This window comes from Gallus gallus, chromosome 25, assembly GCF_016699485.2.
Source record: "Gallus gallus isolate bGalGal1 chromosome 25, bGalGal1.mat.broiler.GRCg7b, whole genome shotgun sequence".
Lineage (NCBI taxonomy): Eukaryota > Metazoa > Chordata > Aves > Galliformes > Phasianidae > Gallus > Gallus gallus.
In genome coordinates, this window is record NC_052556.1 from 1,694,935 (window position 1) to 1,719,767 (window position 24,833).

At 58.0% G+C, this 24,833-nt stretch overlaps 7 protein-coding genes across 8 annotated transcripts; 1 reads left to right on the top strand and 6 right to left on the bottom strand.

The window, feature by feature from the left end:
• The first annotated feature begins 2,035 nt into the window (after nucleotides 1-2,035).
• LOC107055133 (loricrin-like) lies at nucleotides 2,036-2,976 on the top strand. Of its 2 annotated transcripts, none has more exons than NM_001397822.1 (2): nucleotides 2,036-2,130; nucleotides 2,427-2,976. In NM_001397822.1, exon 2 carries the CDS (start codon nucleotides 2,445-2,447, stop codon nucleotides 2,817-2,819), a length of 375 nt encoding a protein of 124 aa, NP_001384751.1. In that variant the 5' UTR covers nucleotides 2,036-2,130; nucleotides 2,427-2,444; the 3' UTR covers nucleotides 2,820-2,976. The 2 variants fall into 2 exon arrangements, with proteins under 2 accessions (NP_001384751.1, NP_001338350.2); NM_001351421.2 differs by lacking the exon at nucleotides 2,036-2,130 and adding an exon at nucleotides 2,217-2,272.
• Nucleotides 2,977-4,273: 1,297 nt separating this feature from the next.
• LOC107055134 (uncharacterized) lies at nucleotides 4,274-5,673 on the bottom strand. The gene is given in 4 exon segments (NM_001351396.1): nucleotides 4,274-4,350; nucleotides 4,698-4,832; nucleotides 5,051-5,197; nucleotides 5,593-5,673. Coding segments are annotated over 2 exon segments (231 nt in total). The 5' UTR covers nucleotides 5,177-5,197; nucleotides 5,593-5,673; the 3' UTR covers nucleotides 4,274-4,350; nucleotides 4,698-4,727.
• Nucleotides 5,674-8,434: 2,761 nt separating this feature from the next.
• Nucleotides 8,435-9,435, bottom strand: MHM2 (male hypermethylated region 2). Its single transcript, NM_001397637.1, has 2 exons — nucleotides 9,395-9,435; nucleotides 8,435-8,983 (listed from the first exon to the last, which is right to left on the bottom strand). The coding sequence occupies exon 2, from the start codon at nucleotides 8,960-8,962 to the stop codon at nucleotides 8,711-8,713; it is 252 nt and encodes an 83-aa protein (NP_001384566.1). The 5' UTR covers nucleotides 8,963-8,983; nucleotides 9,395-9,435; the 3' UTR covers nucleotides 8,435-8,710.
• A 2,695-nt stretch (nucleotides 9,436-12,130) lies between these two features.
• On the bottom strand, nucleotides 12,131-13,569 carry S100A12 (S100 calcium binding protein A12). The gene is made up of 3 exons (NM_001305151.2): nucleotides 13,523-13,569; nucleotides 12,812-12,970; nucleotides 12,131-12,505 (listed from the first exon to the last, which is right to left on the bottom strand). The coding sequence occupies exons 1-3, from the start codon at nucleotides 13,529-13,531 to the stop codon at nucleotides 12,314-12,316; spliced, it is 360 nt and encodes a 119-aa protein (NP_001292080.1). The 5' UTR covers nucleotides 13,532-13,569; the 3' UTR covers nucleotides 12,131-12,313.
• Nucleotides 13,570-16,989: 3,420 nt separating this feature from the next.
• Nucleotides 16,990-18,973, bottom strand: LOC121107580 (protein S100-A9-like). Its single transcript, XM_040652570.2, has 3 exons — nucleotides 18,934-18,973; nucleotides 18,445-18,649; nucleotides 16,990-17,277 (listed from the first exon to the last, which is right to left on the bottom strand). The coding sequence occupies exons 2-3, from the start codon at nucleotides 18,637-18,639 to the stop codon at nucleotides 17,113-17,115; spliced, it is 360 nt and encodes a 119-aa protein (XP_040508504.1). The 5' UTR covers nucleotides 18,640-18,649; nucleotides 18,934-18,973; the 3' UTR covers nucleotides 16,990-17,112.
• A 1,809-nt stretch (nucleotides 18,974-20,782) lies between these two features.
• LOC101747386 (protein S100-A9-like) lies at nucleotides 20,783-21,660 on the bottom strand. The gene is made up of 3 exons (XM_004948221.5): nucleotides 21,598-21,660; nucleotides 21,364-21,520; nucleotides 20,783-21,123 (listed from the first exon to the last, which is right to left on the bottom strand). Exons 2-3 carry the CDS (start codon nucleotides 21,514-21,516, stop codon nucleotides 20,914-20,916), a joined length of 363 nt encoding a protein of 120 aa, XP_004948278.1. The 5' UTR covers nucleotides 21,517-21,520; nucleotides 21,598-21,660; the 3' UTR covers nucleotides 20,783-20,913.
• Nucleotides 21,661-23,223: 1,563 nt separating this feature from the next.
• S100A6 (S100 calcium binding protein A6) lies at nucleotides 23,224-24,479 on the bottom strand. The gene is made up of 3 exons (NM_204148.2): nucleotides 24,439-24,479; nucleotides 23,752-23,903; nucleotides 23,224-23,420 (listed from the first exon to the last, which is right to left on the bottom strand). The coding sequence occupies exons 2-3, from the start codon at nucleotides 23,887-23,889 to the stop codon at nucleotides 23,280-23,282; spliced, it is 279 nt and encodes a 92-aa protein (NP_989479.1). The 5' UTR covers nucleotides 23,890-23,903; nucleotides 24,439-24,479; the 3' UTR covers nucleotides 23,224-23,279.
• Nucleotides 24,480-24,833: the final 354 nt, after the last annotated feature.

The following is a 24,833-nucleotide window of genomic DNA, read 5'->3' on the forward strand; positions in this document are numbered from 1 at the left end:
ATGAAAGGCTGAACAAGGAGCTGGGAGTGCAGCCATAAACCACGACCCCACCCACACGTCCAGGACCAGCAGCAATGCCCCAGAATCCCAAGAAAACCCCATAGGTGTTTGCTAGCCACATGTTTTGACATTCCTTTCCTTTACCTCTAGGATTTTTTGGTTGTTTCCAGATCTTAATGTTGTCCTTTTCCTATAACTACCATAAAATAAAAAGAGGCATCTTTGCTTCCGTGTTGCCATCGTTTCTGCTCTTAACTAAAAGCTGAACTGACAGGTGGGAGAGGCCAACGACTGCAAGGAAAACATGGGCTGTTATGAAACCTCGTGCATGGTTACGCTGAACGCCTTCGTGTGGCCTTTCTCACTGCATGAATGACATCACCACCCAAAAAGCAATAAACTCTCCTGCACGGTACATCACCCCTGACTTGGACAAGATGACCTGGACAAGATGAGCCTGCCACTAACACCCTCTGGAAAAGACAAAAGCAGATTGCACAAGGCTCGAACAATGCAAAGAAATGCACAGAAGTGCGTTTGTTCTCAGGCTGTAGTCATGGGCCGTCGCTTTGGGTGGTGGGAGGGATGCACAGGAGCCTCTCAGTGCTCTGACAGCCACATGGATCTGCCTGCAGCTCCCAGTGGCGCCTGCCCAGCCCGCTGCTGATTGCTCCTCGCAATCTCCGCCAGCAGTTTCTATGTGAATTCGTATGACTTCAGTGGCGAGCAGCAAAGGAAGCACCCACCACCCACATTTCACACTCTGAGCTCTGCTGCCCTCCCACCCACTGACCCCTGGGATAAGGGACAGCTCCAGGAGCCACTGGGATGGACATCACCCTCCAGATGCAAAGCTGCTCACACCCTATGGACCATCAGTGCCCTGGTGGGAGCTTCACCCCTCATTCCACCCAGCTCAGGCAGGGCCACGTGTGGGACACAGCACCCAGCAGCTCCCATCCACCAGTGGGTGTCTGCCTGACATGGACAGGAACCGACCAGCAGCTTCCAGGAAGGGACCAAAGCTCAGCAGCACAGACAGTGCCCAGTGCCACGAAATGGGAACAGCTGAAGTCTTTGTGGGGAAGACTTCAGCTTTCAGCTCAGATAGTCCAGGGGGTTCTACCCCCCCACCTCTAAATTTATCAGTTTTTTTCCCATCCTTACGGTGAAGATGATGGAAATAGTGGGTCTATGTCAGGAAGGAGGTGGGGGCTTTGCTTTGAGCCCCCTGATGTACAGCTGCGGTGACAGCAAGGCTTGCAAGGCTTCCAACCAACACCAAGAGGGCCTTCTGGCAGCTCAGTGCCTTTGGGGGAAGCTCACACCCTGTAGCTCAGGGAGGGAAGCTAGAAGACCACTGATAAACCCCTAAGGCACCTCTCTGGAGGAATCCCAGGAGGTCTTAAGGAAGGAATAAGGCTTAAGGAAGATACTTTTCACCGTGAGGTGGTGAGATCCTGGACCAGGATGCTCATGGATGTCCTTGTCATTGGATGGGCCCGAGGTCTGGTGGGGTGAGGCTTTGATCAGCCTGACCAGGGGGGTACACCCACAGCACAGCATTGGGCCGCGTGGTCTTCGAGGGCCCCTTCCAACCCAAACCATCCCAGAGTTCTGTGTAGCAGCTTTGTTCACATCAAGCGCCCAATGGAGTTGGTCTTCAGCTTCCCCAATGGAGAAGAGTGAGCAACTCTACACTCCTTTGTGCCTGGATTAGTTCTGGATTCATCCAGGGCCACCTCAATAGCAGGGATTAGACTCCGAGAGTGGAGCCTCGTGGGACAGGGCTATAATTATGCCCGGATTTGATTTACAAAACAAACCCCAAACAGATGAGCCTTTGGAAACCCAGGCACCCACAGGTTTCCCTATTAGGAACAGGTGAGGCTGCCAATTAGATACTTAGGTGGCACAGGAAACAGATAAAAAAGGGAATGATACCAATCTCGGATGAGTCAGGCGAGAGATGTAAACAGAGGGCGGTTTGATGAGGATTGGGTATGAAATTAATAGATGGCAGTGACAGAGAGCTGTCTCATTTCCGGGCAGAGGGATTGAGGACCTCTATAAAACTGCCCATGTTCTGGAGGTTGTCATTCCTTCCTCTCGCCTTCTTCTCAAGCTTGGGTAAGTCTAACAGCATGGGTTTAGCTTCTCTGGGGATGTGCCTTGCATAAAGGGACATGGAGAACAGGTTGAAGGCAAACGTTGGATGCTCTGGGTTGGCAGATTGAAAGGGAGGAGGTGGCATTCAGCTGATCCTCCATGGGTGGGTGTGGGGCACCGCGAAGGACCCGGAGCCCTCCAAAGGGATCCATAACCCTGGATAGGGTTGGTGGGTTGGGGCTGCGAACAGGGTGGGCATGGGGAGCTGTGGGGTGGTGGGACACATGGCAGCCCCTGACAGCCCCTCTCTCCCATAGGACACCCAGCACTCAGCCATGTGCTCCCGTCAGGATAGAGACCAGTGCCACTCGCAGGAGCGCTACACCCGGCAGAGCAGCGGCTGTCACAGCTCCGGTGGTGGTGGCTGTCACAGCTCCGGTGGAGGTGGTGGCTGTCACAGCTCCGGTGGTGGCAGTGGTGGCTGTCACAGCTCCGGCGGTGGCGGTGGCTGTCACAGCTCTGGTAGCAGTGGTGGCTGTCACAGCTCCAGTGGTGGCGGTGGCTGTCACAGCTCCGGCGGCTCCAGCTGCCATGGGAAGCCTCAGGTCCAGTACCACTACTACCACCACCAGCAGCAGCAGCAGCAGCAGCAGCAGCAGCAGCAGCAGCAGCAGCAGGTCCACCAGCTGCCCTCACAGAAGATGAAGTGATGGAGCACAGAACAGCTCCCCACTGAGCGCTGCACAGCCCAGGGCTGCTGAGAGCCCTCTGCGTGCCCCCACTCCTGAGGGGCACCACTGCTGCTCCCCCACTGCTGCTCCATGGGGCTGTGCTCCAGCAGCACAATAAAGCATGATGTGTCCCAGAGCTCTCCTGTCTCCGTGTCTCCTTAACCTCCCCATCCTCATTTTCCCACGTGTGTTCATGCCATGCATGCGCTGCTTTTCTCTCCTTCAGCCCTTGTGACGCTCTGGCTGCAGTCGATGTGGATCACCCCTGGCTTCTCTTAGCTCTGCCCTCCTCCTGAAGTGACGGAGAAAACCCCCAAATCCCTCCACATCCCATTGATTGCCATGCACCCAGGGTGTCTCACCAACCCCAGGCCCCCCCGGACCCCACACAGCTTTGTGCTCCTGCCCCATCCCCATTGGGCCGCCCCACCTCCATAGCGTTTGCACCGCAGCATTGAGCTGTTGGTTGCTGGGGCTCAAGGCAAGCAGACAGCTTCCTCTTGTACCTCTTTTATTGCCTTTCTTTAAGGTGTTACAAACGTTTATGAAACAAACAAAAAAAAACCCTTTGGGATATTTACACTACAGCTGAAGGACCAAATCCTGCTCGCGTTGGCTTGGGGGAATATCTTACTGCAGAAAACATTCATCCTTGCGCTTAAGTGATTGCAAAGTGAGTCCTTACCAGGAGCTACACGTCACCCCCGGACTTCCCAAAAGCTCATTGATGGAGATATAAGCATTACAGACCTGATCATCCTCTGCGATGCCACACCTCCTCCCTCACCATTGCTCCATTGGTTTCCCTATGGGGAGTAATGCCTCAACTGAGCGCAGAGGGGGAAGGCAGCCTCGCTCCCCATCCTCCATGCCTCCCCCTGCAGGGTGATTACAGAGACCAAAAGCTTTCCGAAAATTAAAATTAAAATTGAGAAGGCAGAGATTCCCTTTTTTCGATGGAAAAGCAAGCTAAGGCACAGGCCAAGCTGCACTGATGGGGCCGAAACCTCCTCTGTAGTGCTGAGGGGCATTTCTGGTCCCCTCAAACCCATGGGAACGCCACTGTTGACTTCAAACCATCCAGAGATGAGCTCCCAGCCGCAGACCTTTAATTTGCCCCCAATAATTGCCTTTCTTTATTCATTAGTACTGGACAGACTGAGTCAACTAATTGCACGGCTCATTCCAGCCCTTCTGAGTAGTGATTTTTCACTTTCTACCCATTGAAGCCATAGGAGCTGGCAGAGGACAGGGTTGATGCATCAGCCCCTGCTCTGCCGTTATATTTACAGATCTGGCCCCAGCAACCCAAATCTTGAAGCCCCATTTGCAAAGCATCCCAAAGAGACACCTGCGGAGCATGGGGACAAAGGGAATAGGAGAGACAGAGTTAGGTTTTCCTCATGGAGGTAATAGGTGGAGTGGGGCACGTCCTCACGTTCCCCCCCGCTGCGCCATCACGCTGTGCCCACTGCTGCTGTGCTTCACCCACGAGGGGGAATCAGGGGTCCTGTGGGGAGAGAACTCCATGGGGCAGCCAACCACGAGCACCCCATTAAAGCTGACACCCCCCAAACCCCGTCCATCCACCGCCCACCCCGGGCAGCTGCAATCCTTTGCATGGAGCTCGCACCCAATTAGCACCTTGCCATTTTGTTGGCTTGATGAGGGCTGACGGAATCCCCCCCAGCGGGAGCGAAGCTCCGTCCCATTTTCTCTGATGGAAGTTTGCTGGGCAAACCGTGGGAGGTAAAATTGGGTGGGGGACAGACACACTGCCCCAGATGGATCTGTGCCTGCACATTAAGGCAATACAGTGCCATCCGGGAGCACCTCCCTCCTGCTACCCCTCCTTACCTCCTCTTCTCCGTGCCCCTGAAGCAGCCCTCAGTACACACAGGTTTTGGAGGAGCCCCTCTCCTTCTTGTTCATGGGTTCAGTGTCCGAATCCAGCGGGCTGCCGATGTAGTGGTATTTGCTGGTGGAGGACCTCTGGGGAACAGGAGACCATCAGACCCCAAACCCCCCCAGGCTGAAATGAGAGCTGTGTTCCCCCCATCCCAAGGGCAGAGCGAGACAAAGGGTGGTCACAACAACAGCTAATTTGGGATATCTCACACTAAGCTGGACGTGGAGTGAGATCTGCAGGAGGACTCATCACCCTCCCGGCCATCCCCGGATGTCACCCAGCCCCGTGCCCGTGTTGATACCTTGACAGGAGCGAACTCCTGCTGGATCAGCTTCTTGAACTCACTCCTGCTGAAGGACTCGGATTTCTTCCCCCTCCTGGCACTGCCGTCCATCATGTCAGTGATGGCTTTGATGAGCCTGGACATGTCGGAGTGGAGCTGCTGGTCCTGGAGGGGAGAAAAGCATCAGGACGCAGCGAGGTGGTTCTGCCCTCTCCCCTCCGGTAACGGAAGATCATTTCAGCCTCTCTTAATTTGGGTGCTGAGAAACCTCCCCGTGCCGGATGCTGAAAGCCGGGCCGCCCCCACCCTTGCTGTCCGTGGGGCTTCCACCTTCCTTTGCTCTGTTTCTTCACCCTCCCACCCCGCGTTTAAAACTGCAGGAGCCGCATCCCCGCAGCGATCCCCGGCGCTCATCGGGAGGAAGGAATCGGCTCCAGGGCGGAGCGAGGCTGTGCCTTCGGTGGCTGCCCCGAACCCTGCGGGGACGACCGAAATGACCCCGAAAAAGCACCAAAAAAACCACATTATTTCGAGCGCAAAAGGGAACGGCGCGCACTCACCCGCGTCCACCGGCCGACGGGCTCCGATCGCACTGGAAGGGAGGGGTGGGCGGAGGGTGAGGATCTCCCCCGGTCCGTCCTGTTCTGCATCGCTCCCTTCCCACGGAGCCTCCCTCGGCCTCCCGCCCGCCGACGGTGTTTACCTGGGAACGAAAATGTAGGTCAGCACGGAGCTGCGGCTGTGGGCACTGCCCGGGGCTCTGCTGGTGGGGGGAGGCTGCCGGGATCTGCGTGGCAAAGGGTTGTTGGGAGGTTTCCTTCGTTGCTGGAAGTCTGCATTCAGCAGCCCCTTTGGGGTGCGGGGCGGGGGGGGGGTTCTTTGTTTTATGATCGCGGTGATTTGGGACTCCGTGGGGTTTTGCAATGGCAAAGCTTTGGAAAAGTTGTTGAGTAAATAACTTTATGTGGGGAAAAAAAATAAATGGGTTTTGTGTTGTCCCGTGCCTGAACGCAGGGGTGGTGGCAGAGAGGGGGCGCTGGAGTGATTTCTGTCCTTCTGAGGGGTGGCAGTGGGGGGATACTGGAGTGATGCTGGTCCCTGAGGGAGGTGATAGTGAAGGAGCACCGGAGTGATGCCTGTCCTTAAGGATGATGGCAGTGAGGGGACGCCGGAGTGATGCCTGTCCTTGGGGGAGGTGGCAGTGAGGGGGCACTGGAGTGATGTCTGTCCCCAAGGATGATGGCAGGGAGGGGACGCAGAAGTGATTCCTGCCCCCTGGCGGAGGTGACAATGAGGGGGCACTGGAACGATGTCTGTCCCCAAGGATGATGGCAATGAGGGGATGCTGGAGTGACGCCTGTCCTTGGGAGAGGTGGCAGTGAGGGGACACCAAAGTGATTCCTGCCCCCTGGGGGTGATGGCAGTGAGGGGACACCAAAGAGATGCCTGTCCTTGGGGTCGATGACAAAGATGGGCCACCTGAGAGATGCCGGCCCAGCTGAACGAGGCCATAGGTCTGAATGTGAGCTCCCTCCCATGGCAAAGTCACTTGGTGGCTCATGGGGACAGAGCAGCGCACACGGAACGGCAAGGCAGCCAGGACAGGACGCCTGCCCTCATTCCTGTGTGTTCTGAGGGCAGTCAATGGCCCCGGGTGTGCACACCTGCATGGGGCCCGCTGAGCCCTCCCTGCCCTGCAGGCTGTGCCAGCTCCCATTGCACCCATAGATCTGGTGGGGAGCCAGGTGAGATCATGCAGTGCATCACTCCGCTCGGCGTGTCTGGGCGAGGAGGGGCTGCGGAGGCCGCCCACGAATGGCTGCCGATACCACTACGAGAGGCAACTCTGCAATTAAGGGGGTTGTTAATGAGCTGCAGAGAGCTAAATTTTGCCTTGGTGGGATGAAGGGAGAGGCAGCAAGTCGCTGCAGGTGCTGCGCGGCACACGGTGGGTTTGGGTGCAATGCAGAGCAGCCGGGGGCTGCGGTGCTCCTGGCCCTTGTGGTCCATGGGAGCTCCTGGAAAAGCTCTGCGCTGGGATGGAGTGAGGAGGTGGGCTGCCATCCTGGCTCCAGACACAAAGTGGGGTCTGCTGGGGGGGCGGCTGGGCACCGCAGGATGTGATCGTGGAGGAGGACGGGAGGGCCACGCGTGGCAATGGCACCTCCGGCGCTGCGCTCTTCCCTCCGCCCCAATTAGCGCACATCCGCCCTGGGAATGAGGGGAATGAGGCGGAAAATTGCCGTGAATCACTCAGACCGTTCCCTTCCGCCGTTCCCTCCCTGGCAACTGCTGCCACCACGGTGCCACCGCGCGGCGGTGCGTCCCCGGGAGCGCGGCTGGGCGGCTCTGACCCGCAGTCCCTCATCCCACCAGGATGGCCACCCTGATAGCAAACACTGCACGCTGAGCCTTCAGCAGCATCAGCACGTGGGCTCAGACAGCCCCACTCGGGAGGTCTGCAGGGTGAGGGGGCTCGGGGGTCACACACACGGCCATAAATACCTGCAGGGGGTGCATAGAGACGGAGCTCAGCTCTGCACGGTGATGCCCCATGCCAGGATGGGGCGCAGTGGGGACAAACTGAAGCCCAGGAGGGGCAATGGGTGCACCGAGCGGGGCACTGCATTGACTCCATAGATGCTGAGGACAGAAGAAGTCATTACTGACATTCAGTTTGACTTCTGGTGGCATAGAGCACGCATTCCCACTCCATTTCTGTTGGGGAGTCACTGGCAGGCTTGGCTCACAGCCTACCATCATAAAAGGGCCCACCAAGTCCCTGTTCTCCAGGCAAGCTCTTCCCAGGTTCAGCTTCCCATCTGCTAAAACATGGGCTTCACCTCCCATAGAGTTTGTTAGCTTCACACTAACAACCCAGCTGCACCAGGTCACTGCCACTCGTTAGAGCCTAATTAGTGACACAGATGGGCACCAGCTGGTAAGAAAGAAGGTGAGGGCAACCCAGGAGATGGCTGGAAGGGGACTGGTGAGCTGCAGGGAAGCAGGAGGGTGCCCTGACATTGCAAATGGGGAGACCCCGAGCAGTGCAATAGGAGAGATGTTGGTGGAAGAGAAGCAGATCTCTGCGGGGCTTCGCATGGATGTGGTGCACTGCTTCAGCTTCTGTGTCGGTAGGCTGGAGAAGCGGTGCTGCTGTTGGAGCTGGCTGAGCACAGCAGCTGTGTCTGAAGCCATCTGCTCAGTGCAAACACCTGATTTTCACCCAGAATTAACCCAGCACAGTGCTTGCAGCACCTCTGTGCAGTGCTGTGGGCATCTCCCTGGCTTTCACCCCTCCTTGGTGCTCCTCCTGCTTTGGAGGAGTCCACCAGCGATTAAAACACAGCTCAAAAGCCACAAACCGAATAGGACGGAGTAGCAACTAAACACCACCAGAAGGATTGAAATGCAGCTTTTATTTCCTGCCTGAAAATGGGAGCAGCAGAGCAAGAAGGAAACTGCTGGCAGCAAACCTCACGTGTTGCACAGGTGGAAAGAACTCAAATAATGAACCAGAGGTGCTGCACCCTGATATCGCATAGCCCTCCAGCTGCTCTGAGTGCTGGTGGAGAAGCACCGCAGCTGGTAAGCGATGAGCACTGAGGATGAGGTCGGTGCATGGAGCAGGGTGGCATCCAGGGGCTGTAGAGCTGTGTGCACGGCTGGCTGCTGCTGCTAGAACTTGGGGCACGGTGGTGGCAGGTTGCAGGCTGCATTGGTGTTCTGAGGGCAGGTCTGCACCGGTGGGGGATAGCACTGCGTGGGCACACAGTAGGTCTGTGCTGGAGGGCTGCATGGTGTCACGCAGGCGTACATGGGTGCGGGGACGTTCTGGCTGCTGGAATGGCAGGAGGGCCCCGAGTCATTGCAGGCATGGGAGCTGTGGCAGGAGGGATTCTGGCTGTGGCAGGACTCGCTGGAACCCATCTCTTCCGAGCGTCAGCAAAGCTGCACGGACAAAGAGATGGCTCTGGTGAGAGGAGACCCTGGTGCACTTCTCATCCACCCTCACTCCCTCTCTTCTCTCTCTTCAACATTGTTCTTTATCCCCCCCCCCCCACTGAACTCTTTCTTTCTGCGTCTTCCCAATCCATCCCAAATACCCCCTCGATATACCCCCTCGATATACCCACTCTCTGAGTTTTCTTTGTCCATTCCAGCATGAGCAGACCCACAGGCCAACGCAAGGAGCCCCGCCAGCCTCTCCCCAAACCCATTTCCCACCCATCACCCTGATGCAGCACACGGAGCTCCCGTTAGCAGTGTACCCTTCCCCAGCCACCCCCATCCCCGCTGTCCTATGCCCACTTCTGGGACTCCATCACCTCTGGGCAGGAGCACAAGGAGAAGCAGCCTTACCTCTGCAGCAACAAGAGGAGTGTCTGGGAGGGACGGTGAGTGGAGAGGACTGGGCTGAGTGGGTTTTATAGCCCTCCAAAAGGGTTATTTTGAGCATGAGACACCGCTGCCCAATGCCAACGGGATTATTAATGCACCTGTTATATGCCGGCCCAATGTGGATGATCTCAGCCCTTCTTCTCCGACACGTAATTCCGTCCATTCATAAGGAATTCCCCGTTGGGATTTGGGGAAATGGGGATATTTTTAGAACCCTTTGGGTTGGACGAAGCTCATAAAGGCCACCTGATCCAGCTCCGTTAATGAATGTGTCCACATGCAGCTGGGTCGGGTTGCTCAGATCACTTCTCACTGCTCCCCATGAACTGGTGGCCTCCCCGTAAACTGACAGTAATCTAGGAATGTCAGGGAGCGTGTTGTTGTGTCACTTGGGCACGTGGGGTTGCATCAGGAGCAGAAATGAATTACGACTTGGAAACGCTGACTGCTGCAGCAGCAAATTGTTGTGTTCAGGCGACAGCTCAGAATATTAATTTACACATTCACGTCGGGCGGAAATGGCGTTATCCAATGCAGGATGGGATCATTCGGGTTGGAAAAGACCTCTGGGTTCTGTAAAGATGGAGCTGGGGCTGCCCGGTGTGGGGCGGGGGGGTCAGGGGGTCCCACCTGTGGCCATAAATCCCTGCAGGGAGGTGCATGGGGGCAGAGCCTGGCTCTGTTTGGTGCTGCCAGGGCTGGGATAGGGCGCAGCGGGGATGCAGTGGGAGCAGTGGGCAGTGCTCTGTGCTGTGGGGTCTCTTCTTTGGGCCAATCTGCAAAACCATCTGGACACGGAGCTGCTGCTGTTGGCCACATCGGAGCAGGGGATTGGATCCAGAGGTGTCCTCCAGCATCAGCCCATCCCTGGTTCTGTGGGGGCCGCGTGGGGGGACTCTTGGGTAGGTCCCAGCTGGTGGAGGGGAGGGTGGGGGCACAGCTCTGTCCCATTTGGGTCCCATCTCCTCATTACGGGGCTGTTATAAAGCCCAGCCCTGAAGGCTTCAGCTCCTTTTTTCCCCTCCTAGGAGGGCTGGGGGTGGTCGGTGCCACCAGGTGGCGGCAGGGCTCTGTCACAAAGCGCCTCATCCTCCGCTTCCTAACGCCGAACCCTTCCGTGGGACAACGTGGGCTGAACGCACAAGCCCGGAGCTGCTCCCCTGGGTCCTCCTGCCCCGTACTGCTGCAGAGATGCTCCCCCAGCAACGGGGCTTTGGGGCTCGGGTGCTGTCCCCATCCCTGGAAGGGACAACGTTGCCCTGATGGAGTGGCAATGGGCTGCCCTGACCGCGGAGTAGGGCTCAGCCCGAGCGTGCAATGTGGGATGCGATGCGGCTGCGGGTCTCCTCTCCGTCTGGGAGCTCTGCTGGAGCTGTGGGATGCGTTTGGGGAACCGTCCGTCGTAGCAGGGCTCGGTGGTCGCCTCAGCTCTCTTGCAGCCCCACACCGGTGCCCCGGACCCGCTGTGCTCAGAGCAGAAGGAGTTTTGTTCTCCGCATCCTTTGTCGCAGCCCCAGCGGTGATGCAGCAGCAATCCCGCAGCCGGGGCAGCGCAGAGCCCCGTCGGCAAATATCCTATTGCTGCTTCCTGCCTGGATCCTGGAGGGAGGGGCAGGGACGGCCCTTGCGGCCCCAGAACCGGGTTTGTGTGCTTGGGCCGTGCGGAAGGAGAGCTCCCGCAAAACCCGACTGCTGCAACCGCACCAGCGCCGTCCTGGGGTGGGCGCATCCTGGGGACTGCTCTGCTCCGGGAGGCACCGCAGCGGGGGGGTGGCAGGGAATCAGATCTGCTCTCCCCCCACACGTGGGACTGCAGCTGCTATGGAGACCTCACAGTGCTATAGGGTGGGATGTGTGACCCGGCTTGGGATGCACGGCCCGTTTTTGGCTGCAGGGTGCAGCTCCACTGGGACACCCCACCCTGCGCTCAGAGCCGAGCGGATCCCATGTTCACCCCATCAGATATTACCTTGTAGGAAGGTGTTAGACACGTTTCAGATGTCAAAAGCAACCCTAAAGGAAGCTGAAGCAACCTGACCAGCAGCGGTGAAGCAAGCTTGGAGCAGTCTTGTGTTATCCCGGGGGCTGCTGCTGCTTTGGGGAAGCTGGTGGCAAGTTTCCTCACCAAGCAGGGTGATTTCAGGACTTCCACTCACCCTTAGGAAATCACAACTGTTCCTTTTTCTTCCTCCAAAAGGCATTTGCAAATCAGCCTTTCAAATCAGTAGCTCCGTGGGTTCACAGCATGAAGCTGCAGGGCGGCATCTCAAGCATTTCCAACCCCCTCCCTCCCCCCCCTACTGCTGAAAGCAGCCATTCATAGCTGCCTCCGTGCAAACCTGAGATGTTGGGAGCCGAGCACCGGGGTTGAGCAGCCACAGTGCCCTAAAAAGGGTTCTCCCCCATCTCTGTCACCAACCACTGCAGCCCGGTTTGAAGGCGGAGGCAGAGCGTTCCCAAAGCAGAGTTTTCTCGGTTGGAAATGAGGAGGTGGTTCAGATTTTGTGGTCTGCTCTGACCTATAGAGGACACTGCAAGGGGGGGCACTGTGAGCCCTGCTGCAATGAGCACTGCTCTCTCAGAAGCCCACATTGCCTCTGGGAACCTGCAGCCTGCCTCCAAGCCTGACCTTCCTGGGTTGAAGCCACGCTGAGGGGGAGGGCAAGGTGAGAAATAAACAGGCAGAAACAAGAGAGCTTCAGCAGCCTTGGGGCAAATCTTTATTTGGCAGCAAAACCATCAAACCTGAAGGGATGGAGGAGCAGAGGGTTGGGAGAGGGGAGCAGAGGGTTGAGGAGGAGTGGGGGGCAGAGGGTTGGAAAGGGGAGCAGGAGCTCAGAGCTCTGGGTGGGCGCCTTCAGCTGCCAAGCACAGCCCTCCTCAGTGGTTGTGCTGATGTTGGTGTTGGTGTTGGTGCTGTTGCTGGTGGTCCTCACAGAAGTGGAGGTGCTCGTGGGTGGCGACGGTCACCCGGATGATCAGGAGCATCACTTCACCAAAGCTCAGCTGCTGGTCCTTGTTGTTATCGAGATCCTTGAAGATTTGGTCAATAGAGACCTGATTCTTCACGTGCTGTGGGAGAAGAGGCAGAGTGCCATTGGTCACAGCCCTGAGGTCCCCCGGCCTCGCTGAGACCCTCCTGGGCTGCTGGAGATCCCGGCTGCTTCTCCAGGGTGGCTGTCCTTCATCTGTCCTTATGGCATCTCATAGTGGCTGCTGGATGGGGAGAGCTGGGGCAGGAGCACACTGGGAGGGGGCTGCTGGGCTGGATTTGCTCCCTGGGGCACTTGAGCTGATAGGAACCAGCGGGGCAGTGGGATCCAACCCAACTCCCTCCCAGCGTGGGGGCACAAGAAGCCCTCCCCCAGCTCCGCTCACCTTCAGGTAGTTGGCAAGCTGCTTCTCAATCAGGAGCTTCAGCTCCTTCCTGGTCAGGGTGTCTTTGTCCCCCTCCCGTCTCGAGTACTGGTGGAAGACATCGATGATGACATCAATGGCTTTCTCCAGCTCGGAGAGCGGTCCCTGGGTCTGGCAGCCCTGGAAGAGGCAGAGGCACAGAAGGAGGTCAGGATTGCAGCAGGTGTCTGCACATCAGCGCAGCTCCCTGCAGGCAGGTGGGGATGCAGCCTGGCTCTTAGTCATTCTGTTTGCAGGCTAAATTTGAGCTGTTTGCTTGGGTAATCTGCAAGCCAAGGAAGCCTGGAGGCTGCAGCCTCGGCTCTGGGTTGTGCAGCAAAACGTAACGTCTAAGAGCTGCTTTCTTTCCCCCCCAGAATGAGCCTTCTGCAGCTGGACGAGGCTCCCCCGACGCCCCTGTGGCAGTGCAGGTGCTGAGCCTGAGATGTGACACCCACGAGGCCCTCGGTGGCCATCCCACACTGCAGGCAGCCTTTTCCAGGAGGGGACATCTCTCCCCATGAGCCACCCCATGCCCATCTCCATCGGCGCTCATCCCTCTGCTGGGAAGTGTGGAGGCTCACAGGGCAAGGAGAGGGTCCCCACCCCTCTCTGCTGGCTCAACCTGCACCTGGAAAAGAGCATGGAGACCTTAGAACCCCCCCCAACCACCACCACCCCCCTCCGACTTGCCTTGCTCATGTTGGTGAAGCAGCGATGACCGTCTCAGGTTGAACTGCAGCCGGCCCGGACCGCAGCATCTCTTTATAGGGTGCCTGCCGGCCCCGTCCCCTGCTTGTGAAATGCCTCTGTTTCATCCCATGACGGTCCATCGTCATGACACCGTGGCGTGTTGCTTAAGGCTTGGGGGTAGTTCCTTAAAAGGGGTCTCTGTGGCTTTTCCTGCAATGCTTTCTACGTGGCAGGGAGGTGGCCGTGTCCCCATAGCTCCCCTTGGCCATCAGGGCCATCCTCGAGAAGTCCACTCATTTTGGCAGCTTCCCTCTGTTACCCTAACCCTAACCCTAACCCTATTCTGACCCCGCAGGGGCGCTTCTCCACCGCACCCATAGCACTGCTATGGAGCATCCCAAAATCCCACTGCTGCCCACCAATGGGGTTATCTGTGTGACGCAGAGACTGTCCCCAACCTACAGCAAGCAGCTCTCCAGGAAAGGCACACAGCATGGGCGGCTTCCCAGCCCTGCATGGCTCCGGCTGTGGCTTTGTGGCTCTTTTTCACCCCACCCCACCCCACTTTTGCCCCAAGGGTTGGGTGGGGCCGACAGGTGGGTTTTGGTTGGGTTTTTGCTGTTGTTTTAACGCATGTCCTCCCCTGGTGGCATTGTGCCTTATTGACTCTGGGTGCTGCAGAGGCCGGGCGCAGGCGCGCTGGGAGCAGGGAAGAGCAAAACGAGATTTTCCAGTGCAGCTTTATGAGAGCCCCCCCCTTTTCCTCCCAACCCCCCCCTCCCTGCTGATTCAGCTGTCTTGGCTGGGATCCTTCCAACCTGCTGAGCACGGCGCCCATCTCCGACGCCAAATGAGGGCCAGAGTGGGGCTGCTGAGCTCCTAATGTGAGCAGCCGTGGGGCAGCAGTGCCAGGGGCTGCTGGAGGGGGGGGGGGTACAGCCCTGCCCTCATTGCCAGGGAGGTCTGCGTTTCACAACGCGATGCTCCGGTGCACGTAACAGCCAGGGAAGGTCTGGGGTGTTTCACAACGTTGGGGGACCATCCGCTCGGTTGCAGAATTTGGTAGCGATTTCAGGAAACGGAGCTTTGGCCATTGTAAAATCCTGAGGTGGGGTGGGGAGAGGATGGGCTGAGGGTACGGTGTGGGCTGGGGGGCTCAGGGTTAGGGTTAGGGGCTCAGGGGTAGGGTTAGGGGCTCAGGGGTAGGGTTAGGGGCTCAGGGGTAGGGTTAGGGGCTCAGGGGTAGGGTTAGGGCCAGTGGGTTCAGGGTCAGGGTTTGGGTCAAGGTTAGGGTTAGGGACTTGGGGTTAGGGTTAGGGCCAGGGAGTTCAGGGTTAGGGTCAAGGTTAGGGTTAGGGCCAGGGGGCTCAGGGTTAGCATTAGGGTTAGGTCCAGGAGGTTCAGGATCAGGGTTAGGGTCAAGGTTAGGGTTACGGGGCTCAGGGTTAGGGCCAGGGGGTTCAGGGTTAAGGTTAAGGTTAGGGTTAGGGTTGGGGCTGAGGGGCTCAGGGTTAGAGTTAAGGCTCGGATTACTGTTAGGGTTAGGGTTGGGGCTGGAGAGCTCAGGATTATGGTTAAGGTTAGGATTACTGTTAGGGTTTGGGCTAAGGTTAGGGTTAGGATTAGGATTAGGGCCAGGGGGCTCAGGGTTAGGGTTAAGGTTAAGGTTAGGGCCAGGGGGCTCAGGATTAGGGCTAAGGTTAGGGTTAGGGCCAGGGGGCTCAGGGTTAGGGTTAAGGTTAGGATTAGGGCCAGGGGGCTCAGGGTTAGGGTTAAGGTTAGGGTTAGGGCCAGGGGGCTCAGGATTAGGGCTAAGGTTAGGGTTAGGGCCAGGGGGTTCAGGGTTAGGGTTAAGGTTAGGGTTAGGGCCAGGGGGCTCAGGGTTAGGGTTAAGGTTAGGGTTAGGGCCAGGGGGCTCAGGGTTAGGGTTAAGGTTAGGATTAGGGTTTGGACCAAGGGGCTCAGGGCAGCAGCTGGATGCTCGGCTGTGCCCACCAGGCAGCAGCAATGATCCCCCCAAGCATCTTCTGTCATTCAGTCACTCAATGCAGCCCTTAGCATGAGCCCAGGTACCACTCTGGGGTCTCAGGGATGTGATGGCACATCATCCCATCGGGCTCAGCAGGTCTCTCTGTGCAGCAGAGCCTCCCAGCCCGGTCGCACCCATGCACTGTGCTATGGTGAGCTGCAATCCCAGCCCTGAGGCTGCAGCGTTGGGCAAGCATTGCTGTGGGGCAGGGAGTGGGAGAGGGCAGTGAATAGCACAGAGGATCTGGTTCAGGGCAAGCAGGACCAATAGTGACTGCAGGAGCTGAGCCCTGGTCAGGCAACCCATGATTGGTAGTGTTTGCTCAAGTGCTTTCCAAATACATTTACGAGCAGAAGAGAAGGGCTTGCAGTCAGCAGAGGACAAGGTGGGGTTCGTGCTGCTGCGTTTCGTGGAAGGTTTAGCACGAGATTGGGAAGGAAGTAGGTCCTGGTTGCTAGATGTGGTTTTAGGGTGGTGAAATCAGGGGGATGCACTGAGCAAGGCAGATCTTTAAGGACCCTTCCAACTCAGGACGTTCTACAGACCCTGAGCAGGAAGGGGTCTGCAGTGGGGGCCGGGTCTGTCTGAGATGCCCACAGCTGCAGCTGCTCATTGCTGCTGCGTGGGGGGCACAAATGAACATCCAGCTGCTGCCCTGAGCCCCCCAGCCCTAACCCTAACATTAACCCTAACCCTGAGCCCTCTGGTCCAAACCCTAACCCTAACATTAACCGTAACCCTGAGCCCCCTGGTCCAAACCCTAACCTTAACCCTAACCCTGAGCCCCCTGGTCCAAACCCTAACCTTAACCCTAACCCTGAGCCCCCTGGTCCAAACCCTAACCCTAACATTAACCCTAACCCTGAGCCCCCTGGCTCTAACTCTAACCCCAAGCATCACCAGCTTCTTCCCACCAGTGCCAGGACAAGAGGCAAATTGAGCCACGGGGTTTGGTGTGAGCGGTGGGAAGCACTCCTTCATCCCATGGTGACAGAGCACTGGGATGGGCTGCCCAGGGGGGTGGTGGACTTTGCTCCTCAGAGGTCTCCAAACGCTTCTGGAGGAGGTGAACCTCTCTGGGGGTCAGTGGTGGGCAGGGGATGGACCAGAGGTGCCCCCAGAGCTGCTCCAACAGAGAGTGGTGAGAAAAACCTAAAATCTCTGGCTTGCCCATGGAGTGGAAGCTGTGTGTACAGACTGTGCTCTTATGCATTCTGTGTGTGTTTTTCCCTTGGATTCACACTCCGGCTTTTTCCCCTCTTTGCCTTTGACAGATACTGAGTGACCCAACTGATGCCCACCCACCACAGATGTCATAAGCCCCTTCCTCCATGGGTTTTTTGGGGGTCCCTCATTCGGGCAAACACTTCTCCCACATAAGGTCCCCACTCCCCCAACCCTGAGAAGGGAGCACAGAGATAGGAAGGACTCAGGGAGGTTCAGGTAATGCTTTATTATCTTATGGGTGACCCAAGTGGGCAGGACTCAGCCAGAACCCCATTCCTACATGCAGACCCCTCCGGATCCTTCCCTGGGGCCCAGCTCCATGGTGTGGGGTGGCTCAGTTGCTGTCTGGCTTACATCTGTCCTCTTGATGGATGATGCGGTGCGCGTCGTCGGTCACCTTGGCCAGCACGATGGTGAACTCCTTGAACGACACTTCCTTGTCCTTGTTCATATCCGTCTCCTCAAAGAGCATCTTCAGGTAGTCAGGACGGTTCCTGCCCTGCAGGGGGGACAGGGTGTGGGTCAGCGCCCCTCCCCAGGCTGTGTGCCCACTGGTGGGCACCACCCCCACCCTGTTCCTTTCATTGCTGAGAAGCGTTTGGAGGATGTGGGATCGTTGGGATCTTCTCTTTCCAAGAAGGATGGGTCTTGCCTTATGTGGTATTGTGTGTGCCCCTTCCCTGGAGGTGCCCAAAGTCATGGATGGAGCCCTGGGCAGCCTGAGCTGGGGGTGGCACCCAGCTCATAACAAGGGTGGGCCTGGGGAGGCTGTGAGCTCCCTTCCAAACCAACAGTTCCATCGTTCTAGGATCTTTCAGGACCCTTCCAACTGAAGGCATCCTACAGTTCGAGGATCTTTCAGGACCCTTCCAACCGAAGGCATCCTACAGTTCTAGGATCTTTCAGGACCCTACCAACCCAAGGCATCCTACAGTTCGAGGATCTTTCAGCACCCTTCCAACCCAAGGCATCCTACAGTTCTAGGATCTTTCAGCGCCCTTCCAACCCAAGGCATCCTACAGTTCTAGGATCTTTCAGGACCCTTCCAACCCAAGGCATCCTACAGTTCTAGGATCTTTCAGGATCCTTCCAACTGAAGGCATCCTACAGTTCGAGGATCTTTCAGGACCCTTCCAACCCAAGGCATCCTACAGTTCTAGGATCTTTCAGGACCCTACCAACCCAAGGCATCCTACAGTTCTAGGATCTTTCAGCACCCTACCAACCCAAGGCATCCTACAGTTCGAGGATCTTTCAGCACCCTTCCAACCCAAGGCATCCTACAGTTCTAGGATCTTTCAGCACCCTTCCAACCGAAGGCATCCTACAGTTCTAGGATCTTTCAGCGCCCTTCCAACCCAAGGCATCCTACAGTTCTAGGATCTTTCAGCACCCTACCAACCCAAGGCATCCTACAGTTCTAGGATCTTTCAGGATCCTTCCAACTGAAGGCATCCTACAGTTCGAGGACCTTTCAGGATCTTTCCAACCCAAGATATTCTGCAGTGGATCCAACCTAAGCCATTCTATGAGCACGGGAGGTCCCACAGTGCATGGCTGCGCTGGGTCTGATGGACCACAGCCCTTCAGGGATGTTTGCACCCCAATCCCACCAGCACACCCCCAGGACCAGCTCAGCTATCCCTCCCACCCCTGGGATACTCACGCAGACGCTCAGGAAGTTGGGTGCCTGCTCCTTCAGCAGCGTCTGGAACTCATTGAAGTTGAGGAGGTCCAGATGAGCCCTACGGATGCTGTACTGGTGGTAGACATTCACAATGGTTTCCAGGGCCTTTTCCAGACTGCTGTTCCCTGGGAATTGCTTGTCCTTGGGCTGTGGAACGGTGGTGCGTGTGGACATGATGGGATACCTGCAGGCAGAGCTCGGAGCCATCAGGGGACAAAGCCAAACACCCCACAACCATGCTACCAGGCACCCCCAGGTTGTGCTGCTCTCAGCAGGTGCCACCCCAAAGCAAAAACATCTCCATCCCTGCTAACAATGGCACGGAAATGCCACTAAGTGATATTAACCCACCACCCCAAAGGGGGAAACACGGCTCCGGAACAACGCAGCCGTGCTACGAAGCAATACACAAAATCACTTCACCCTCATCCTCCCATCTGCTGCAGGGATCCCTGCAGTGCCACTCACCCTTGTCTGCGAGGAGGTTTGCAGAGGATGGGTCTGTTGTAGTGATTCCAGCACCTGGATGGCCCTTTATATGCACCAGAGGCTCTCTTTCATCAGAGGTGGTGACACACCTGGTGCAAGCAACAGCTTGAATTAGCATTTCCCGCACCTGGAAATTGCGAGGTGGGACCTCTGAGCCTGTCCCCATCTCAGGTTCCTGGTTGCACCCACCGGGCTTCAGAAATGCTGTCCTGCCACCCCCATGTCGGGGCAAAGAATGGGGAAACATGGACAAAAATGCAGAGCCCGCCGCGCCGATGTGCTGAAGCTGCAGGTTTGGCAACGTGCTGAACGTTCTGCCCCCTCCCACCCCAACACAGCAGAAAGATGGGGTGTTCGGAGTGAAGTGGGCATGCTTTTAACACGGTTGCAGGGCCCTGTGCTTTCTACGTTATCAACTGGTTGAACGCAAGCAAAGATGGAAGCGTTGTCTTCGTTCAACTGTTGGGTTTCCAGATGAGTTTCCATTGTTTGCTACTTCCACACTGCTGGCACCAGACCTTCCCTCTTCTCCTTTGGAGGAAACTGAGCTCAAGGAAGGAAAAACAAATCTGGGGTCATGGTCTGTGCTGCCCTGAACTTCAACTGGGGGTTTTGCAACAGCAGTAGGTCTCGAAGAGATGAAGATAATGAGAAGATGTAAAAATTAGATGGGAGGTTCTGGGAAGAGGTGGGGACACAAAAACAAAGGGTGCTTTCGGAGGGCGCTCCTCGCAGCCGGGAGCCGTAACCAGATCTGTTGCATGATTTTTATTCTGGTATCCCTGACTCACTTTATTGTTTCTTTGTCTTCCTTCTGTCATTAGGGCTTCTCAGCAGTCCCAAATTGCATCCTCATTCCCGACCTGTCATCACCAACCATCAGCTGGGTGGTGTTTGCTGCATCCCCTCAGGGCAGGGCTGCTGGTCCTCTGCTCCCACCCACTCCAGCGATGCTCCCCAAACCTGCAGTGATGTCCTGGATGGGGACAGCACCCAAGTGGGGGACAAGAGCTGCTCCCCAGTGGCTGAATTGTCATGGTGGAGAGCGACGACTGGCGTCCCTGAGTGCAAACAACCACCCGGCCCCACGCTTCCTTCCCCAGCTTGGTGCTGCCAAGTCCCCCTCCCTGAGCCTGAAGTTCCCCTCTCCATGCACAGCTGCCCACAAACGCGCGGCTCCATCCTGCTTTTGGATCAGGTCCCCATGAGCAGGCAGTGGCACATGGACCTGCTGGACTCCAAGGAGCTGCCACCCTGCACAGATAAAAGCATGAGGCTGCATCGTGCAGCACTGCATCCCCAGAGCCCCTCTGCATCATTTGTTGCCCCTCTGCCACACTGTGGCTTGCAGGAAAACGCTGGTTGCTTCGTGGGTTGTAAAAGCATCGCCTCCACCTCAGGGTTACCAGCTGAGTCGGGTCTCAGCAACACCCAGAGATCCCAGATCAGGGCAGGAGGGGCTGCCCAGGACACCCAGTGCTGAGGTGTGGGGTGCAGGGGCCACGCACCGTTGTGCAAGGGGCTCGAGGAGCTGGTGGGGACCTGCTGGGGTGTGGGTGCTGCAGGACACGGCAGTGCTGCCACATGAATCAGCCCAGCATGAGCTGTGTGCAGCTCTGCTCCCCCCCAAGGGAACAGCAGGATGGATAGGGATGCCCTGTGCCACCCCCTCTCCCCATGTCCCCATGTCCCCATGTCCCCATGTCCCATTGCTGCCACATGCCATCTGCGTGTGACCCCCATGGATGCAGGCTGGGTTGGCACGTGTCCCATCCCCCCCTCCCCCCCAAGACCCCCCCCCAAGGTTGCAGGACACAACACAGGTGCATTTGGTGCACAGAGAAAGACAATTTATTTCAGTGTCATAGGCAGAAGCAGAGAGCGCAGCCTTGGCTGTGTGCTCATGGGCAGAGAGGGGAGATGCCGCTGCTGGAGGAGCACAGCTCTGCAGGAACAGCCTTAATGGTGGTGACCGTGGCCACCGTCGTGGCCGTGGTCATGGCCATGGTCGTGGCCATGGTCCCCAGGCTGCTTGTGGGACCGGTTGTGGGCATCGATGGCCACGAGGCTGAGCGTGGTGAGGAACTCGGTGAACTTCAGGCGGCCGTCGTGGTTGCTGTCAGATTTGACAAAGAGCTGCCTGATGTACTCATCGACGGACGTGTTGGGCTGCAGGACAAAACGAGTCAGGGCACGGGGTCCCCCACAACCCCACAGCTCCATCCCAGCACTCCCCACTTCCCATCGCCTCCATCACTGACCCCGCTTTGGGGAGAGCCCATGCAAAACTGCCCAGTTCACCCCACCAACCCCCCATCCCCTTCAGAGGGTCTCAGCTCCCCCGTGCCCCAGGAGAGCACCACCCATGGAGCTCCCAAGGACGGATGGGTGCTGAGCAGCTCAGCTCACCGGCAGGGTGTCGGTGAGGAAGGGCTTGGCGTTCTCCTTCAGCAGAGTGGCAAACTCATTCCGGCTCAGGTAATCATCCATTGGGTTCCGGATGGCGTAGTGATGGTAGACGTTGATGGCGCTCTCCAACGCGAGCTCCAGGTCGGTCTTCATTGCACTGGGAAACAAAAAGCAGCCAAACATTACAGAAGAAGCAGAACCCTCCAGGAGCTCCAAGTGGGGGTAACCACTCACCAACGGGTGGTCGCGGGGTTCCTCCGACAGCGATGTGAGCAGGAGAGCAGCGGCAGCGGCGGTGGCTGCGCGGTGCCGTGAGGGCTCTTTTATACCCTCCCTGAGCTATGATTTGTGACACCCTCGAATAACTTTGGGGCGATAACCCCAGGAATTGTGCAAGGCCACCACGCGGCACGCAGCACACCCAGGCGGCGGATCATGCCCAGCTCCAGGAATCGACCTCTGCTGGCGTTAAGGAGGGAGGGACGCACCAAACTGGTTGGGGCAAAACAAGGAAACGCCAGCAGAGACCTTTGCAGGGAGCCAGCAGAGCAGGTCCGTGGTGTTGCAGGGGGTTTCCCCTTTCGGGGTTCCTGGTGGAGATGAAGAAAGAGGGATTTTTCTGGAGCTTGCGGGACGCTGTGGGTGAGGGTCTCCGTGGGGCGATGGTTTTTACCACTGTAGATGTGGTTCATCCCAAGGGGGATGTGGTGTCTGCCCCGATGCTTGGTTCCGGATGGGGACGGTTGCCCCCTGCCCAGGGCTGCTGGGGGACACATCCCACCCGGTCAGCGATCAGCATCCCGTGTCAATCACCAAGCAGCCAGCCCTGCAGCCAGCAAACCGCTGCAGATTGGGACTTGTTGAGTGCGGGAAGCCTCCCAGACAGCACTTCCCAGCAGCGGTGATTGCTGCTGATGACAGCAACTGTTGGCATTGGCATTGGCAATCACTGCCAACCGTTCCTCCCAGGGTCACGGCGGTGTCACCGCTTGTGGACACCCCACAGGGTCCCCGTTTTGGGGCTGGGTGCAGAACGCTGTGTGTGTTGGTGAGGAGAGCCCCCTGGGGCAGTCCTGCCCTGCAGTGCCGGAGCCCTTTGCCCCTTCCGTGCTCCTGGGAGTGCAGAAAACCCATGACGCCCATTAGGGATGTTAGGAGATGGGAAGGATGGAGGTGTTGAAACCTCTCCTCATCGCATCTCCCTTTACAGGAGCACGAGGAACTGGTTCCAGGAGGAGCATGTATTGCAAAAGGGTGCAGTCTGTATGAGGAGCAGAATGCGTGCAGCTCCCTGGGAAGGGGTCCCTGCTGGCGTGGGGACGGAGCAGCAGCTCTTGCAATAACTGGTGATCATTATGTGTCTGTCTGGGCAGGATGCAGGGACACAATTGCACCAGCATGGGGGTGTGACACGGATGCACCACTGGGAAGGTGCAAAGGGACACGGCTGTGCCACGTGGGGGTGGGAGGAGACACGGATGTCCCATGGGGCAGGTGAGAAGGGACACGTGCGTGCACACACTGTGAGCCCTGGGCTGCCCTCTGCTGCCCACCACGCTGCTGCTTTGCTGGGGGCTGCTGTCTCGATGCCATGGGGATGGAATGGGGATGGGGATATAGCAGCGGGGTGGGCGCAGGGCATGAGCCAGCAGGAAGGGATGCTCATCATGCATCGTTCCGGTTCTGAATGCAAAAATAATCCCAAATCGGGTCCCAAAAGGGCTGAGGGCTCATAGGGTGGACAGTGTGGCCCCCCACCCCTGCAATGTGAGCACAGCGCAGCCGCGCTCAGGTGCTCCACTGATCCGTGAGGCTTTGATTCCTCTGAGGTCCGACAACAACCACAAACACAGCTGCAAATCTTTACAAAAGGTTTTATTGGGCCCCTTAGAGGCCATTGGGAGGGGGGCTCAGCCCTACTTGTACTGCAACAGGGCCTCGTTGTAGATCATGGCCAAGGCGCCCAGGAAGGTGACGTACTCCTGGAAGTTCACCTCCTGGTCTTTGTTGCGGTCCAGGTCCTCCATCAGCCCCGCGATCTCCGCATCCTTCAGTTTCTGCAGCCCCAAAGAGCACAGAGCCATCAACCATCGGGGGGTCAGGGGGGGGACGTGGCCCCACACTTACCCAGAAAAGGGGGACCACACAGCTGAGGGGCACCACGGGACCCGACCACGAGCACATCCCCAACCCACGTCCCCCCTCCCCAGCAAAGCACCGGTGTTCACACTGCATCCCATAAAGGCAGGTGTGGGGGCAGGGCTGTGCCACCCCCCCCAGGTGACGTCACACCTCGTGTCACCTCCCTCCCTGCCCATCCCATGCCCATATTCTGGGTGTGTCTCCGCTGTTGGTGCAGCAGTGGTGGCGTTGTTGGGGAGCACTCACCGGCCCGATGGTCAACTCCTTCTGGATCAGCTCCTTCAGCTCGCCCTTGCTCAGGCTGTTCTTGTCGCCCTCCTTGCCCGAATACTTGTGGAAAGTGGCCACCAGGAGCCCAATGGCTTGGTCCAGGGGGGCTGCCATGGCTGCGGGCTGGGCTGTGAACCAGGGCAGAGCTCAGTACCCACCAAACCCCCAATCCAACTCTCCCAAACTCTCAGCCCACCCATAGCCCCCCAACCCCCCCCATCAGCCCGGTGCTGGGGGCACAGCTCCTGAGGTCCCAGTTCAGCACAGCCCCAAAGGTGAGGGGCTGCTCTGTGCCCCCCCCCCCCCCCCCATCCCGGAACGTTGCACAGACCAGGGCTGTGGCTGAGCTGACTCATAGGGCACAGTGCCCGCCGCCTCCACACGCAGCCACGGGGCTGTGGGAGCTGCCGGGGGCTGGGATGGGGGGCAGAGGGGGGCACGAGTGGGGCGGATGGGGAGAAGCCTTCGTGGGGTCTCCAGTCCCCATTGCCTCGCCAGCCCTGAGATGGGAAAGGACGTGGGGGAGCTGTTGGCTTCCATTGGGGGCGGGGTGGTCCCACATCTGGATGGGGCACTCTGCACATCTGGGGGGCAGCACAGAGCCCCGGGGCAGCCTCAGGGGTTTGGTGAAAAGGGAATGGGAAGGAGGAAAGGGAAACTTACCGCTGGAGCAGGGCAGGATCCGGGAACGGGGAAGGGAGGGCTGCGGTGCGCAGCTCCTCCTCGCATTTATAGCCGTGGCTGAGTCCTCCCATCCGGGGGGGGCCGGGGGTGGATGGGTGCAGGGTTGTGGTGAAGCCACTCCTCTGCACGCCATAACCCCACCCCGGGTGGGAACGCAACCAAAACACCGCTCCCAGGGGTTCAGAGGGATAGGGGATGGGTCCTGGGTGCCCCATGGAGCAGTGGGAGGGGGTCAGCCCCCGACCCCCCACACTGGGCACATCCCACCGGGTCCCTTTGGCATCGCCAAAGTGGGGCTGTGGGGTCAGCGATTGCTTCGTCACCAGGGCTGGAAGTTGTTCACCGTCCCCGTTATCGTGGTACCATCGGAACCG

Coding starts and splice junctions, on each gene's coding strand:
- LOC121107580 (XM_040652570.2), bottom strand. CDS start 18,639: ATGTCCACACGCACCACCGTTCCACAGCCCAAGGACAAGCAATTCCCA. Junction 17,278..18,444: donor CCAACTTCCTGAGCGTCTGC/GTGAGTATCCCA, acceptor TCCCCCCTGCAG/GGCAGGAACCGTCCTGACTA.
- S100A12 (NM_001305151.2), bottom strand. Junction 12,506..12,811: donor AGCTTGCCAACTACCTGAAG/GTGAGCGGAGCT, acceptor CTTCTCCCACAG/CACGTGAAGAATCAGGTCTC.
- LOC107055133 (NM_001397822.1), top strand. CDS start 2,445: ATGTGCTCCCGTCAGGATAGAGACCAGTGCCACTCGCAGGAGCGCTAC.
- S100A6 (NM_204148.2), bottom strand. CDS start 23,889: ATGGCAGCCCCCCTGGACCAAGCCATTGGGCTCCTGGTGGCCACTTTC. Junction 23,421..23,751: donor AGGAGTTGACCATCGGGCCG/GTGAGTGCTCCC, acceptor TTGGGGCTGCAG/AAACTGAAGGATGCGGAGAT.
- LOC101747386 (XM_004948221.5), bottom strand. CDS start 21,516: ATGAAGACCGACCTGGAGCTCGCGTTGGAGAGCGCCATCAACGTCTAC. Junction 21,124..21,363: donor TCCTCACCGACACCCTGCCG/GTGAGCTGAGCT, acceptor TTTGTCCTGCAG/CCCAACACGTCCGTCGATGA.
- MHM2 (NM_001397637.1), bottom strand. CDS start 8,962: ATGGGTTCCAGCGAGTCCTGCCACAGCCAGAATCCCTCCTGCCACAGC.